General features: G+C 44.3%; 1 protein-coding gene across 1 annotated transcript in view; it reads left to right on the top strand.

The window, feature by feature from the left end:
• Positions 1-15404, top strand: part of LOC142765931 (solute carrier family 2, facilitated glucose transporter member 8-like) — a 50059-nt gene that overhangs the window by 22033 nt on the left and 12622 nt on the right. The window contains exons 2-3 of the mRNA XM_075867739.1: positions 8421-8800; positions 9967-10190. Coding sequence (XP_075723854.1) covers positions 8421-8800; positions 9967-10190 — 604 coding nt within the window. The remainder of the gene's footprint in view (positions 1-8420; positions 8801-9966; positions 10191-15404) is intronic.

The following is a 15404-nucleotide window of genomic DNA, read 5'->3' as shown; positions in this document are numbered from 1 at the left end:
GAACCTTTGAAGACTTGCATAAGCGTACGTCTGCGGAATCGAGCAGCACTCACATAAGCGGATGATGGACAGAGTGGTAGAATTGGTTGGCTGATTTACGACTTAGCTAAGGAATCGGCTATTTCGTTCAGAAACAAACCTTTATGTCCAGGCACCCAAACTAATCGTACTTTTCTCAAATGCGCAGGTACTAGTGCACGGAACGCCTTTGTTACGAGATTATCAGCACCAACAGAAAGTGCCGCACAGAGAGATAGGGAATCTGTTATTATGACAGCTGATTTAATTGCTGTATCTAACTTGCGTAAGGCGAGCACTACTGCCAGAAACTCAGCCACAAAAACAGGTATAAAATCGGGTAGTCGAAGGGAATAAATCCAATTTAAAATCGGACTGAAAATACCAACCCCTCTCTTTTCGTCGTATTGCGATGCGTCTGTAGCAATAATAACGTTCGTTGTAATACGGCGCAGGTGATCTTGTAGTAAACCATCCAAAATGTTATGGGGAAGTAATCTGGCATTATTAGGAAAAATGTCGTCGAATCTAATTTCCACTGGGGCTAAATTATCACGACTCGGCATGATGTCGCATATACGTACGTTTAGAGGCTCCAGTAAGTTTTGCACAAATATAATTTGTGGCGTGTGAAATCGCGGCCATCTAACAGCAAAAAATAATTCTGGGGTGGAAATAAAGGCCGTTTCTGAATGTCATAATGGTGATTCATAAATTCTTAAGAATATCTGAACAGTCAGAAGGCGAATTCTACAAGAAACGGAGGGACCCTCGATTCGAGATACAACACATTGTTGGCAACTGTTTTGGGAAAGCCAAGGCACAAGCGCAAATCTTCTCTTTCCAGAAGAATTAGAGGCCGCATCTTGTAAGCTGGAACTCTAGTGAAAATTACACAACCAAATTCCAAAAGGGGACGAACGTACATGCGATATATCATTACCAATGTGTCTCTTCTCATACCTATGCGGTAATTGCTTAGCCTACGTAATACGCCAATGGCCTGCACACCTTTCTGGCGATAAATTCGATATGAGGTCGCCAGTGGCCTGCACACCTTTCCGGCGATAAATTCGATATGAGTTCGCCAGTTAAGCGATGTGTGATAAATTACTCCAAGGTATTTAACAGATTCCACCTGTGGCATATTCTCATGATGGTAAGACAGAGAGATGTTCACAGGGTATTGCAGCGGGAAAACAAGGAGGGCACATTCACTCGGATTAAGTAAAAAGCTGTTGCCATCAAGCCAGCTCTCCAATATATTAAGGTAAGTCTCCAGCTGTTCATATAAGGTCTGAATGTTATCTGCCATCGCGAAAAATGCGATATCATCTGCATAAACATAAGTTGTTATATCCTATTTACGTGGAATGGTGCTCATTAGTACATTAAATAGCACCGGGGAAAGCACCGAGCCTTGTGGTACTTCCCTCGTTTGGGTATGAGTAGATGATGAAAACCCATCTTTAAAACAATAAAATTTCCTGTCTGCAAGAAAATTGTGAACCCACGCTACTATGTATGATGGAAAATCAAGGTATTCTAATCGATCTATCAAAATACGGTGCTCCACGGTATCATATGCTTCAGCGATGTCTAAAGTAACTAAAGCTGCATATTTTTTATGTAGCCGAGCTAATTGAAGTCGACTCTCTAAGTCAACGTGGGCATCCCAAATTGAACAACCATCCCTGAACCCAATTTGACAAGGACTAAGAATTGACCTCTTGGTAATAGGTTCATTAATTCGTATATTGATGATTCTCTCAACCAATTTCACTAAGTTGTGCTATCGCTAAGTCAGTGTTTCACTAAGTCAGTGCTATCGGCCTTATGTTATCCAACTTTTATGCATCATTTTCTTTTTTTAGCAACAATACAATTTCGGCAAGTTTCCATTCTGGAGGTATCCATGCGTTCCCTAACGAATAATTCACTAATTCTAGCAAAAGATTAGGTGATTCCTGGAGTAAACATTTCAACATAGAGTTCGTAATCCCATCTGGTCCGGAAGCCATCCTCGGTAAGCATAATACTTTCTGACTCAATTCAGCTAAAGAAACTTCTGGAAATTCATGCAAGTTTACCAAAACGGGCTGAATAGCCAAAAAATTTGCAGTGAAGCGGCGTTCTAAACCTTGCGCTATGTCTTCTAGAGAGGTGTTCATTTCTTCCGGCGTCAAGATACATGACTGTAACGTTAAAGGTGCTGGCAGTACCTTTCTTGTCCGAAGATAAGCGAACAAAGCCCGCTTATTTTTAGATTTAGAAAGATAATCAAAATGTCTACTGTCGTATTCTTCTTTCGCGCGGTTCACTGTACGCTTAAATACGCCAGCAAGGAATTGATAGTCCTTCCAGTTTGTTGGGCTCTGATAAAGAAGTTTTTTCCAAGCGGCTTTTCGTCTACTATAATCGCGCGTACACTCATCATTCCACCAACGAGAGGAGGATTGTTTATTGGATAGAATAGAAAATTCGGAATTTTTTCTAGATCCCTCCAGCATTGAACCAATCGTAGATGCAATCTCCTTAATACTGGCATTTCCAAGCTTGGAAATGGCAGAACGGAGGCAGGTTTGAAATTTGCTATGGTTGATGTATGTGCGTTTTGGTTGATCTAAAGTTATTGTTGGACAAGTAAAGTCAAACATAATGGAAGATGGTCGCTGTTAGATGCCGAATCCAGAACAACCCATGACGAAACCTTGATTGCATTCGAGCAAAACGTTAAATCCAATACTGAGCTAGTTTGACCTCGGACAAATGTTACATGACCTTCATTCATACAGGAGAGGTTGTGATCAATAGTCCATTCCCATAGTCGCCTACCACAAGAATCGGTCATTATACCCCAAGACAAATGATGTGAATTATAATAAAGTCTCCTGTGAGTACAATTTTCTTTTTACATGCTAGCAAAACGTTGTCAAGATAACGCGTACTTTGCACACCGGAGGGGAAGTAACAATTTGTTACTTCCCCGGAGGGGAAGTAACAAAAGAGTGGTATCCGGGGAGACACAAGTCTAATGCTAATATTTCACTATCTAAGTCTAACATTCTGAAAGAAATTTTCGCCCTATGGCATAATTTACCTGATACAAGGATCATTAAACCACCACCACGTGATGGGCGATCTAATCGAAAAGAACGAAAACCTGCAAGATGGAAATTTTTATCTGGTGTGAGCCAAGTTTCTTGGAGAATTATAATATCAAGATTAAAATTATTGCAAAAGTAATGTAAGTTGGTTGAGGCTGAGAATATAGAACGGCAGTTCCACTGTAGTACCCTCAACTGACCTATGGTGTTGAGCGCACCACAGAGGCGCATGTCACGCCCTTGTTAGCATCTTCACGCGAAATAGCTGATTCATTCCGTTTAGATTTGGACTTGAGATCGGTGAAGATAGGGGATCTGGTACGTTTATTAGTTCGTATATCAATCTACATATCTGTAGCAGTACTTGTGCTCGGCTGAGGCGAATGTCGGTCCAAGTGCACCTGTGTTCGTGGCTGTTTAGCCTTGCCTGCAGATGCAGAAAGTTCGTCCAACACTACATTGCGTAGCTGTGTGGCATCGCTGGTAATGTCTAATACTGCAGGTTCTGTACTAGTCTGTACTGTTTGTCCAATCTGACTTGAAAGAAGTTGCACCAAACAGTCGGAAAGGCTAGATATGAGTTTATCTATTGCCTTACTCACTGCCTTTTCCACAGCAGTTTCAATAGCCTGCGATAGGTTTGAGAACATACTGGAAGTGCAGCGCGTTGTAATACCAGAGCATCCAAAAGCCCTGTCTCTAACTATGTCAATGGCTTCCCTTCGAGAACAGTGGCGGCGGTCAATAACTTCTAGGATTTGAACCTCCCGGAAACGAGCGGAACAGTCAGATTTGTCGGCGCAGTGACCACCCCCACAGAGACAACACTTTTCCACTGTTGCAGTACACTTGCTTGAAGGATGGCTCTCTCCGCAGGTGCTACAACGAACGTTAGATTTACATGCTCCCGCACTGTGGCCGAATCTCCAGCAGTTCTTGCATTGAATCGGACGAGAAGCGAGGGGTTTTACTCGGAAGATCAGTGGCCATAATTTTATTACTGACGGGCATTTTGTGCCCACAAATGTCGCGATGACAGATTCAGTTGGTACCCTTTCGTTGTCGACTAGGCGATTACACCGGTAAATTGAAATTACGCCTGCTCCAGAGAGCCTGTCTAGGGTCTCAGCTGGACTCAGCTTGGAGTCGACACCACGTACAAGGCCTTTGGTACGTGCAAGGTGAGGCGCACTCACCGGCGTAGCAGCAAATGAGGTGCACTTGAGGAGCTCCTGCCCGCAGGTCTGATCCGGTGACCTACACACGATACCTCCTCGCCCAAATGGGCGCACATCTGTGATGGTCTGGAAATGGTTTGAAGTTGTCTTAAGTTCCTTTTGAACCGCCTGGGGGTTTGTAAGTCTGATGAAGCCTCCATTTGTAGGTACCAGTGCCACGGGACTGCTGTCGATACCACTGCGAAAAAAGGAGTCTAATGGTAATTCGTTAGAAGGCAGGGACGCTGACCAGGCGGATCGCGCCTGGCCAGGAGAAGTAGTTGACATGAGCACTGGGGATATGGTTAGACTCAGAAAGAGATAAACTATAGAATCGGACTCTAAGACAGAAAGTTAAAACCACTCAATCCTCAGCCAAGAACACCCCAGCAGGTTGAGCACGGGCAAGTCCTTCTTCGACGTGTCGATGGCGTGCCGTGTATTCTTCAGTCATTGCTCTGAACATCTGAAGCAGCTGTCAAAGTGATTCAATTATTTTATATGGTGTCCAATGCACCAAGATTAGTGGCAACTTTTCGGTCATGAGACTGCACATCAGGAGGTATTTGCTTACTTTCACTCGTTTGTAAGGGCCTTTCATTAGTATTTACGTCAGGGAAACATGACCTTGCGCATATTTTCAAGCTAATGGCTTCGAATGATGATAATGATCACGAGAATTGATGTCACGTATGCGGATAACGCCCCCCCCCCTGAGTGATTGGCCAAGAAATGAATAGCTCTCAGGAATGAACAGATGAATTGCACGAATAATGAAGACTTTTAGAGGGATCATTCTGTAATATTAGTGCTAATTTTCGAACTTTGTTTGAAAACCACCCTTGTCCAATGAATATTTTTCAACAGCGTAGCAGATATGTCTGCAGTGGCATAATGAAGATCTCAAGGACCAAATATAACAAGCAGCAATACATTGTAAGTAAACGCGGCTTTCAAATTTTATTTTTAAGTAAACAGAAGCAAGTGCACAATTCGCTTGGATGCACATTCGCAAAGTGCATATTTCGCTAATTCCACTGCAGTGTTTTACCACAACCTCTGGTGCGTATAAATCATGCTTGAGAAACTGCAATATGCGAATAAATAGCATTGCAAGTAATTCTTCAGCTTTCATTTTCTATCACTGCTATTGGCGCCTGATCTCATTCTTTTTTAAATATTTGTCTACTTCTCACTTTTGAATTTTGCGATCTTCCTTGTGGGTAGGTGCCATTATTCGTGACCTTCATCGTCATTACCAAACAGCCTCACGCTCCTAAAAAGTGCACGCGCAAAGAAGAAGAGATGGAGAAAGTCAAGACTGTGTTTTCTAAACTGGACTGGCTTAAAAAATCAAATGCGTGATTTTTTTACTGCATTTGTCGCCATCATGGGAGCACACTTTGGCAGTACGATGTCATAGACTTCTATATGAACGCAGAAAGGTCCCCCTTCCGAAAGCAGTTTCGTGTTCGGTATCGAGTCTGCCTTGAGGGATGCTACTGCATTCTGTGTTTAATGTCTATAAGCAATGATTTTATTTTCTGTTCTCGATACTGCCAGCAGAAAGGGACTCACCTCACCGCGGCAAAACGCAATACGATGTGGTATTGCTAAGTGAAACACCCAATACATCATTAGGAGCGAAGCACTTCATGGACTGTGCGTGCAATGTACTGTGCAGGTGCCTATAATGCGAGGCACATTTGTATGATGGCTTTTATGATGTCAGTTTCATGGTACTTGCAACGTAAGTTGGCCAAAAGCACTGAAAATGATTTGATAGGGGTAGGACGCTGATCGTGTGTCACTGAAAATGCTCTAGCAGCTCATTCAGAGCCCGAAGATGTTTTATCCACCGAGACGTTGGCGAGCTCAAACCATTGGTTCAAACTGATAAACCTTTTCCTGCAGTAGAGGTTGTTAAAATCACCCAATATATGGCGTGGTTCATGCGTTTCTCCTGGCGAATTCTCACAGCTTCTTTGTAGCGATCTGAATAATCAGCGAGAAATTCTCTTTCCCCCGCGGCGGTGTTCTAGAGGCTAAGGTAGTCGGCTGCTGACCCGCTGTTAGCGGATTCGATTACCGGCTGCGGCGGCTGCATTTCCGATGGAGGTGGAAATGTTGTAGGCCCGTGTGCTCAGATTTCGGTGCACGTTAAAGAACCCCAGGTAGTCGAAATTTCCAGAGCCCTCCACTACGGCGTCTCTCATAATCATATGGTCGTTTTTGGACGTTAAACCCCACGTATCAATCTATCAATCAGAAATCCTCTTCCAGCGACCTTTTGGTGTCTCCAGTTTTTAACGCTCATACGAGTTGCGCAGGGAATCTATTTCAGTTCAAAGGTTAAGAAACTTTATGGATAGGATGCTGCAAGCTGGTATGACGTTAGCCAATGTGGTGTGCCTGTTCAATATCGCTAACTATATAGGTAAGGTGATTAAGGAACAAGCAATGAGGATTAGTTCTGTCTCTGTGACTCTCATAATCGCCTTCAGGAAGGCTTACGATTAAAAGGTTCTTACTCCTCATTCACTTGTTTGTTAATTACTTCACTTAGCTGTCCACTTGTATTCGAGGGTTTCAACTCGGCAACCACAGACCACAGAATAAATGGGTGTAGAGAGATATCAAAGACAAAAGGAAACAAAAAAATGTGTAAACAAGAAAAAACAAGTACCGGATGGAATAGCTTGACGCTACAGAGCCCTTGCTGATTGGTAGCCTGGCCCGTCATTCAAGAGCACAAAATGCGAATATCCTTCCTTGTACGCGCCATGCTCCAGTGGAACCAGCATGCGTCGAAGTGGCGCGCGGAAGGGAATGTTCCCTTCAGAAACAGGGTATACGTTAAACTTCAACATGAGATTACGTGACAGTAGTTTGTTTGCTAGGGTGCCCCTCAAAGTGACCTCAAAGAGAAGGCGAGCTCAGCCTTTCAGACATCTGTAATTTGAAAGGCCGGTGCCTTCCTCGCCCGTGCAATCAAGGCTTAGTCTTTTACTTTTTCCTTCTGGCGTAATTACATTAGTGACAAGGAAGTTAGCACACCCACACTTTTGGAATAATACTTTGTCAGCGTAGACTTGAAGCATAGATAATAGATAATACTTTGTCTATTACAGCGTAGATAATACTTTGTCAGCGTAGTTTTTTTTAACACGAAGGTGTTTTATGCCAGGGTCCACCACGGCTCCCCTGACGTATTTCCGTCATGAATATGACGTTGTATATAGTATTATTAGATGGGAAAGAAACAAACGAGAAGGCGTATCTCGCAACGCGGGGCGTCCAACCAGTGACCTCGTGCTCCTCAGCGCGCGACGCTAACCAACGATCCTTTTCGAACTTAATAATGGTGAGCAATTTATATACACAATTTACCACTGGCAATCGTTTGATCTCAAGAAACACAGCGCCTTTTCATTATCAGTAGCAAGATGGTACGACGGCCGCGTCTCTAAAGGTCGTCGTGCCGCGCCACACCGTGGGTCGCCATGAGCACGCGTCTCCACAAGGCATAGTCAAAGTGCGCATAGAAGTTGTCTGGCATGATGGCTCACTCGCGCGCATGCATATCTCCAGATTCGGGCACTCTGTACCTTGCTAGTTTACTTCTGAATTCAGAGTAGCTAAAGAGAACACAAACGTCACTTCGCTCGTTGCCGCGGCCGCGTTACGGAAGGAGCATGCTGCTCATAGGCGAAAAAGTATGTATTGTGACAGTTCACGCTCGTCCTATGTATACCTGTGCGCTCATTTCATGCGTTTTCCAGTTTGGCCAGCGCGCTTCAAGTGTCTAGCATTGACAGTTGTTTGTCCACGCTCATCCTGTCTACGCTCATTTTGTGCGTGCTTTATGCTTGGGATGGGCACTACAAGTTTAGATCTTTCTGCCGTTCTTCGTGTGACATAATGCATTTCGTTCCTGTAACATACCTTCCTTCGCCCTTGGGGTGAAACAATGCAGAATGGACGTTCGAATACCTCTACGAGAACACGTTTCACTTTCGCGTTGTAACCATTCCTAGAAAGAGGCTTGAGCCACGTTTTCTTTTCTCATTAATTGCAGGCCGTCGAAGACGAGACACACATCCCTGGCACCACGGCAGCACGCACCAGGGTCGACGCTGATGAGTCATTCCGTGGATGCACTGTCGTCGCCACCGTTCAACACGGCCATGCAAGCGCTGCAGAAGCTGAAGCATCCGGTGAAAGGTGCTACACCGTTTAGCCAAATGGACAGCTTCAGGCCCTGTGGTCACCATGTGCGTGCCATGCTGACGGCTCTCTCAGGCACCTTGGCCGCCGGTATGGCTCTCGGCAACGCCTCGGCCGCCATGCCCTCCATCGAGCGCCGCTTCTGGCGCGACTTACCGTCCGGCCCACCCGAAAATCGCTGGATCCCCGACAGCCTCTTCCTGGGTGCCACCGTTGGCGCTCTTGTCTCTGGTACGCGAGTTTCAGTTGTAGATATCATGTCTGGTATATAGGCATAGCAGTGATGCCATCGTGATAACGGTTTTCCAGATAGTCGTTGCAACATATTCTCATGCTGCGCGTGATGGCAGTGCACAGCTGAAGTTTAAGGGACCCTAATGGTTATTGTGCAGGGCTCCCCGATGAACCTTTGGGAGCCACGTATGGGCTAACTACAGGGCAAACAACTACTATAGTTTTGTTCTACTCTCTCTGCGTTCTATTCCACGCTTGGCGGTCTGTGCCTCTGAATTCATATCCGCAAGTAAGCTCGTCATGACTCTTAGGCTCCTGTAAATGCCGAGACCATAAAGACGTTCATGGTTGAAGTGTTTAGTTTCTTCTTTTCTGAAGATAACTTAGATCTTGCACTCTTCGGGGCAAATAGCAAAGCTAATCTGCAGATGTCAATTCTGACTATACAGTTTCTTTTTTTTCGGTTGTGTCTTAACTCATAAGAGCTACTTAAGATTGTTTGTATAAGATAATACTGACGGCTATTACATCTGTGGAGATCGCCTAGATGCTTTCTAACAAAAACTTTTAAAGATATATGGCACGAAGTGATGTGCAGGCCTGACTGCTGGGAGGTGTCGTGAGCCGCATGCGGCCCGAGGGTCACGTGATTGAGACCCCTAATTTAGAGAATCAGTTTTTATGACGCCAGGTGTTGCGGTACTACACGCATTTTATAGCGTTCGTATGTGTGCTTTCGCAAGGCGGCATGCCAACGATGTCGTGTCGAGAGTCACGTTCACTCATGCAGTAGTGAGGTGACTTTTTCGCCACTTATAACTGTGAAACCAACATTCGCCTATAATTTCCAACACCCGAAACCATTATGCTATGTGTCGTTCTGCAGTATTCAATATTCATTGCATGCTGTGATGGGTGCAACAAAGCGCTCTGCCGTGAGTGTTGACATTTCTTCAACGCATTGAATTCTTCACGCATGAACATTGCCGATTACGTATATATGTTTTCTCGCTGACTTTTCTTTTTCGAGAAACGCATGAAGCCTACAAGCTATTCTCGTAAAATTCTCTCTGTTGTGTATTGCGCATCATGCATTCAGCAATTTGTGGCGTGAATACGTATTTTTCACGTTGGTTTGTAATTTATGGTTGTTGGCAATGAAGGAATTCTGCTGCACCTTGCGGGCCACCGAAGGACCCTGCTGCTGAGTTCGGGTGGCCTAACTAGCTTCTGGGTGTCCTTGATGCTGGAAAACAGGGTCAGCATGATAGTCGTCAGCCGTGTGGCCATCGGCATTTGCGTGGGCGTCATGACCAACTGCGTCTGCCTTTACGTCACCGACGTCGCACCTCCAGCCAAGAGAACACTCTACGGAGGCCTCGTTGAGGTTTGTATCATCCCAGCTATATGAAAGGGACACGCATAGTGAGGTAACAAAAACTGTCATTAGGTATGACTGACTTCAGTAAAAGTTTCTGGGAGGCCAGTAAGGACTACAGGGTTTATGCTCATGGAACACCTCCCACACTGCTGATAAAAGTGAGAGGACGGGTCCATATGCAGCAGCCTGCACAATATTTTTTTTTTATTTAGGACAGGTGGTGTACTAGGGCTAAGAGAACACCGTTATGAAACAGCTCAGGGTTAAAGTACGTACCACAAAAAATTTGGCAGATCCCACGTACCTAGGAATCGGCGTTATGCGAAGCTTGCGGAGGGAAGGTGACAATGTTTAAATTTTTCTTTTTATTGAGCGACACGTCATGAAATTACGCTAAATATAAGTACAAATGTTACACGCACAGACATGTTGAAGAGTTGCAGTCGTTTATATAACCAGTTGTTCGAACTTGCGATTTGATGTCAACTGGAACATGCGTATTAGCAACACCAGAAGCTGATATGAAGCGCTGATGCTCGTGAAGATGCTGGCCCTGGACACTGTTACATGAATGAACTTCAGCGCACGGCACCTAACCACAATTGGCGTTAACCCGACGTGACGGATGTATAAAAGGAGCACATAAAATTGGGTAGGCAGCACTGCAACCACTGTTGAAGTTTCGAGAAGATTGACGTCTGTTTCAAAAGTAGTTCCGAGGCCTGGCCTAGCTCTATACTAGAATCTTGACTGCCACGCAGACTGCTTGGGTTCGATTCCTGCTGGGATCCTGAAATTTATTATTTGCGTTCGTCGGGGGGTCAACGCTGCCAATGTCAGGTTTTTCTTAACACTGACTTATATTGTATGCCTTCCATGTTGGATATTGCTTAACGCGCACGCGTTGAAAGTACCCACGTGTGTTCTCATCGTTGCTGGGTATTAAGTGCCAATCACCTGTGGCACACACCCGCATAGTAGCGGCACACACCGCCCGTAGGTATATGCCCCTGTCTGGCGGGAAGTGTTTGACGACGTACGCGACGCGATTGGGCCATTATACATGTCTTGGCTAGCGCGTCATATTTGTCAAACCATGTTACCCTCCAATGCTAACTTTGGTGTACGCTAAGTTACGTGGGTGACGACGAGAGCACCCACACCTAAGCGGCTATAGAGAGATATATTCGCTCCAAGTCACCGAAGTTCGCTGAGAATTGTTTCGTTTTTAAAAACAGGATGTGACAAGTACACAAGCGCACTAAGCAATTCGGCGTGACACGTTCTCTTTGACCGAATGTCTAGACACTTCACGATAATTCTCGTGTTTTTTCATCTCAAGCAAATAATATGCGATGTGTTTCTTTCCATACTGCAGGCTCTTTGAGCATCTATCTATCTATCTATCTATCTATCTATCTATCTATCTATCTATCTATCTATCTATCTATCTATCTATCTATCTATCTATCTATCTATCTATCTATCTATCTATCTATCTATCTATCTATCTATCTATCTATCTATCTATCTATCTATCTATCTATCTATCTATCTATCTATCTATCTATCTATCTATCTATCTATCTATCTATCTATCTATCTATCTATCTATCTATCTATCTATCTATCTATCTATCTATCTATCTATCTATCTATCTATCTATCTATCTATCCGCCTACGTCTGGGTGATCTCGTGATCAGCCCCTTGGCGTAAACTGAAATTAGTATAGGAAAGTAAGATGGTTTAACGAATACGACTCACTGGTCATGACATGAAAAATGGCAATCCGGTCGCGTAGGTCGTGAAACGCTTTCCTTCAGACAGTGGCACATACTCACGGGCGGGTATGTGCCACTGGTATGCAGGTATGTGCCACAGGTGATATATCTACCAAGAAACAGCGAGAACGCACAAGTGTAGTTTTAAGGTATGAGCATAAATTAAAAGCCGATGTCGTTAGCATGGACTTTATAAATGCGAAGAAGAAATGCAAGGATATCACCAGGAATCAGAGTTTAGCATTCTGCGTGGCTATCAAATATTATACCACAGAGCCAAGCGAGGTCTTGGAACTATTTTTTCAATGTAGTGTAATGTACATGAGACGACAATTTGGGTTGAAGTGCTGGCTATCTAATTTTATAATCATCCTAATAATCATACATGGTTTAACCGCCATGTCCGTTTTTTCCAATTGTAATTAGTTTCCATCTGCTGATGTTGATTTATGTAACAGTGTTCAAGGCTACCATCCTCGCGAGCACCAGCGCAAGCACCAGCGCTCATATCAGCTGAGCGCTTCTGGTGTTGCTAATATCCAAGTAGCTGTTGGCATCCTTGCGAAACAGTGAAGTACTAGTATAAAGATTATGTGGCTGTCTTAAGTATGTCTGTGCGTACTTATATTTAACTGCACTTCGTAATGTTTTGCTCAATATAAAAATCACAACACAGTCACCTTCCATTCGCTCGCTTCACATAACATCAATTAAGGTACGTGGGATATGTTGATTTTTTCTAAAGACGATAGTCTTTCTTGGAGACCCTCGACGGAAAAATTTTGGTCTTTCTGTCTGTCTGTCTGTCTGTCTGTCTGTCTGTCTGTCTGTCTGTCTGTCTGTCTGTCTGTATTTCTGTCTGTCTGTACATTTGTCTATTTTTCCGCCCTAACGATACCTCAAACAGCGCCGAACGGCCAACCCCACCCGCAGCGCCCACCAATATTGCTCAAGGTTTAGCGTTCATACTTGTGCGACTGTCGATGAAAAAAAAAAATGAAATATTGCGCATATTTGAGGCACCATTACAACATGTCTACGTTTTGTATGTCTGCCTTTACACTAGAAGAGGACACACACAAAATACTCTTAAGGACTGTAGCGTTCATCGCGCTGCGCTAACACTGCAACGCGATGTTCAAGAAGGTGTTTCCAACGCTTTCCTACGACGGCACGGTGGTGGCACCTGCCCGTTGCTTTCCATTTTACACCTTATCACCTCCGTGACTGGCGCGCATCTTTCTGCGCAGTCGCGCATGCCTTCGTTTTCGAAGATAACTGCCAGATGGCGCTCGTGTTTAACGTGCCTAGATGCGCTTGTTCGCCTCCGTTACATGCTCGAGGCACTCTAACGCAGCGCCTTCAGAATACCAGTCACCGATTTTTTTGCGCAGAACATCAAATAAAAGTTTTGTTCACTCTCTCCAGATCGTCTTGCGCCTGGACGACATTTACAGTGTAACCTGTAGATTCGGGCCAATTTTTTTCGAGCTATTCTGTCGTGCTTTTTTTTTATCGCAGCATCTGAATAGTATGACGGCCCACAACAACAGGAAAGTGCTTGGTAAAGTATGGAGAAATCTAGCTTTGAAAAATATGCCATGACAACTAATTTCGCTTTATGCAGTAACATACACGGCATTGACTTGTAATTTTTGCGCTACGCTATTAAAATCAAATAATAATAATAATAATAATAATAATAATAATAATAATAATAATAATAATAATAATAATAATAATAATAATAATAATAATGATGATGATGATGATGATGATGATGATGAATGCTGCCACCTACGACTCTCGGTCACGTCGTATCCAAGCACAGTATACTTCCAGACACTGCTAAATTACCTGCTGTAGCCTACTTCCCCGCACCAACAATTGTGAAGCAGCAAAGCTTCATAGGATTATACTCCTCCGTTCGCCGGTTCGTGTGCATTTTCGCCTCTACTTTGCGCCTTCGACTCAACGTTTAAGCAGCGCCACCGATATTTCGTCGCTGTCTTCCGAGTGCTGTCCCGCCTTCTCTACTGTTCATTGTGTCCTCACTGCAGCACCAATATAGCGTCACTACGATCCTATGGCTGGCTACTGAGGTCCACACCATCGGTTCGGTCCTCACGCAACAAAATTCTGGATTCGGCGAGTATGTCATCGCATACGCGAGCAGAACTTTGACCAAGGCGAAGTCCAACAGAATAGTGTCACTGAGAAAGAAGGGCTGGCGATCGGTTGGGTTCTCGTCAAGTTCCGCCCTCATCTTTATGGCCGTTCTTTGGATGTAGTAACGGATCACAACGCAGTATGCCGGTTGTCTTCGCTCAAGGATATATCGGGACACCTTGCCCGTTGGGCTCTTCGGCTTGAAATTTATGACATCAGTGCTATATATTGTTCCAGACGCAAGCATACCGATGATTATGCACTGTCGCGGTCTCCAATATCTACAGACATTGCAATAATGAGCCAGAAGACATTGCGCCAGAAATACACTCACGACGACGACCATCCTCCTGCAGCAACGTTCGTTAGGGGGCACTTGTTGGCTCCCCGTGCCATTCTGCACTCCTCTTTTAACGTCCAAGTTACTCTCCAATTATTATGGTACCTACCGCGTGGTTGAGTGTGCATAGCCCGTGAACTACGCCATCGTATCTCTCACGCCACCGAGCTATTATCGTCAGCGTGGACGTGATATCGTCCACGTAGACCACCTCAAACCGTAGTTCAAGTAGCTTGCTCGCACCTGTTAGATTGCCAGGATGGGTTCATATTTTTCGATGGGGACAATAATAATGTAAAAAGACGTTAATATGAGGGTCTAAATTATCACCGCCACGAGACGAAGGCACGAAATTGGCGCTCGAGCGCCACAATCTGGGCCCGCCTGCGTACATTTCGAGCTACCACCCGCTTTCTTGGCTTGCTCAACAACAACAACAACAGCAACAACAACAACAGCAGCAGCAGCAAAAACAACAACAACAACAATGATAATAATAATAATAATAATAATAATAATAATAATAATAATAAATAATAATAATGGAAAGCTGTGACACGATTTTTGCGCAACAATGCGTACTGTTGGTCCTTGTAAAACGGCGGGAAATTCAGGAGAAAACATTCGCGATCCACGCCTGGTTTTTCGCAGCGCTCTTTCGCCCTCTGCAGTCAGCCAACTGCAGCTGAATGTCTACACCAATGCGCTACGTGTGCTAACACCGAATTGCTTTGTAAGTTGTTCCTAGGAGTGAACGCTACCTTCTTGCAGCTGCGTGCTGATTAGTAAGCCTTCTTTTCAGATGATGAATGAATGAATCATTAGCCTGAGGTACCTATAACCACGTCAGTGTTATTCTACTTATGGATGGTAGTATTCGTTGGTGATCAAGCCAAAATACACTTCCTGTCATCGCCATCTACTCCTT

The sequence above is a fragment of the Rhipicephalus microplus genome, chromosome 1 (genome assembly GCF_043290135.1).
Source record: "Rhipicephalus microplus isolate Deutch F79 chromosome 1, USDA_Rmic, whole genome shotgun sequence".
Classification (NCBI taxonomy): domain Eukaryota; kingdom Metazoa; phylum Arthropoda; class Arachnida; order Ixodida; family Ixodidae; genus Rhipicephalus; species Rhipicephalus microplus.
The sequence above is the reverse complement of the archived record's forward strand: the minus strand, read 5'-3'. Positions and strand labels throughout refer to the sequence as shown.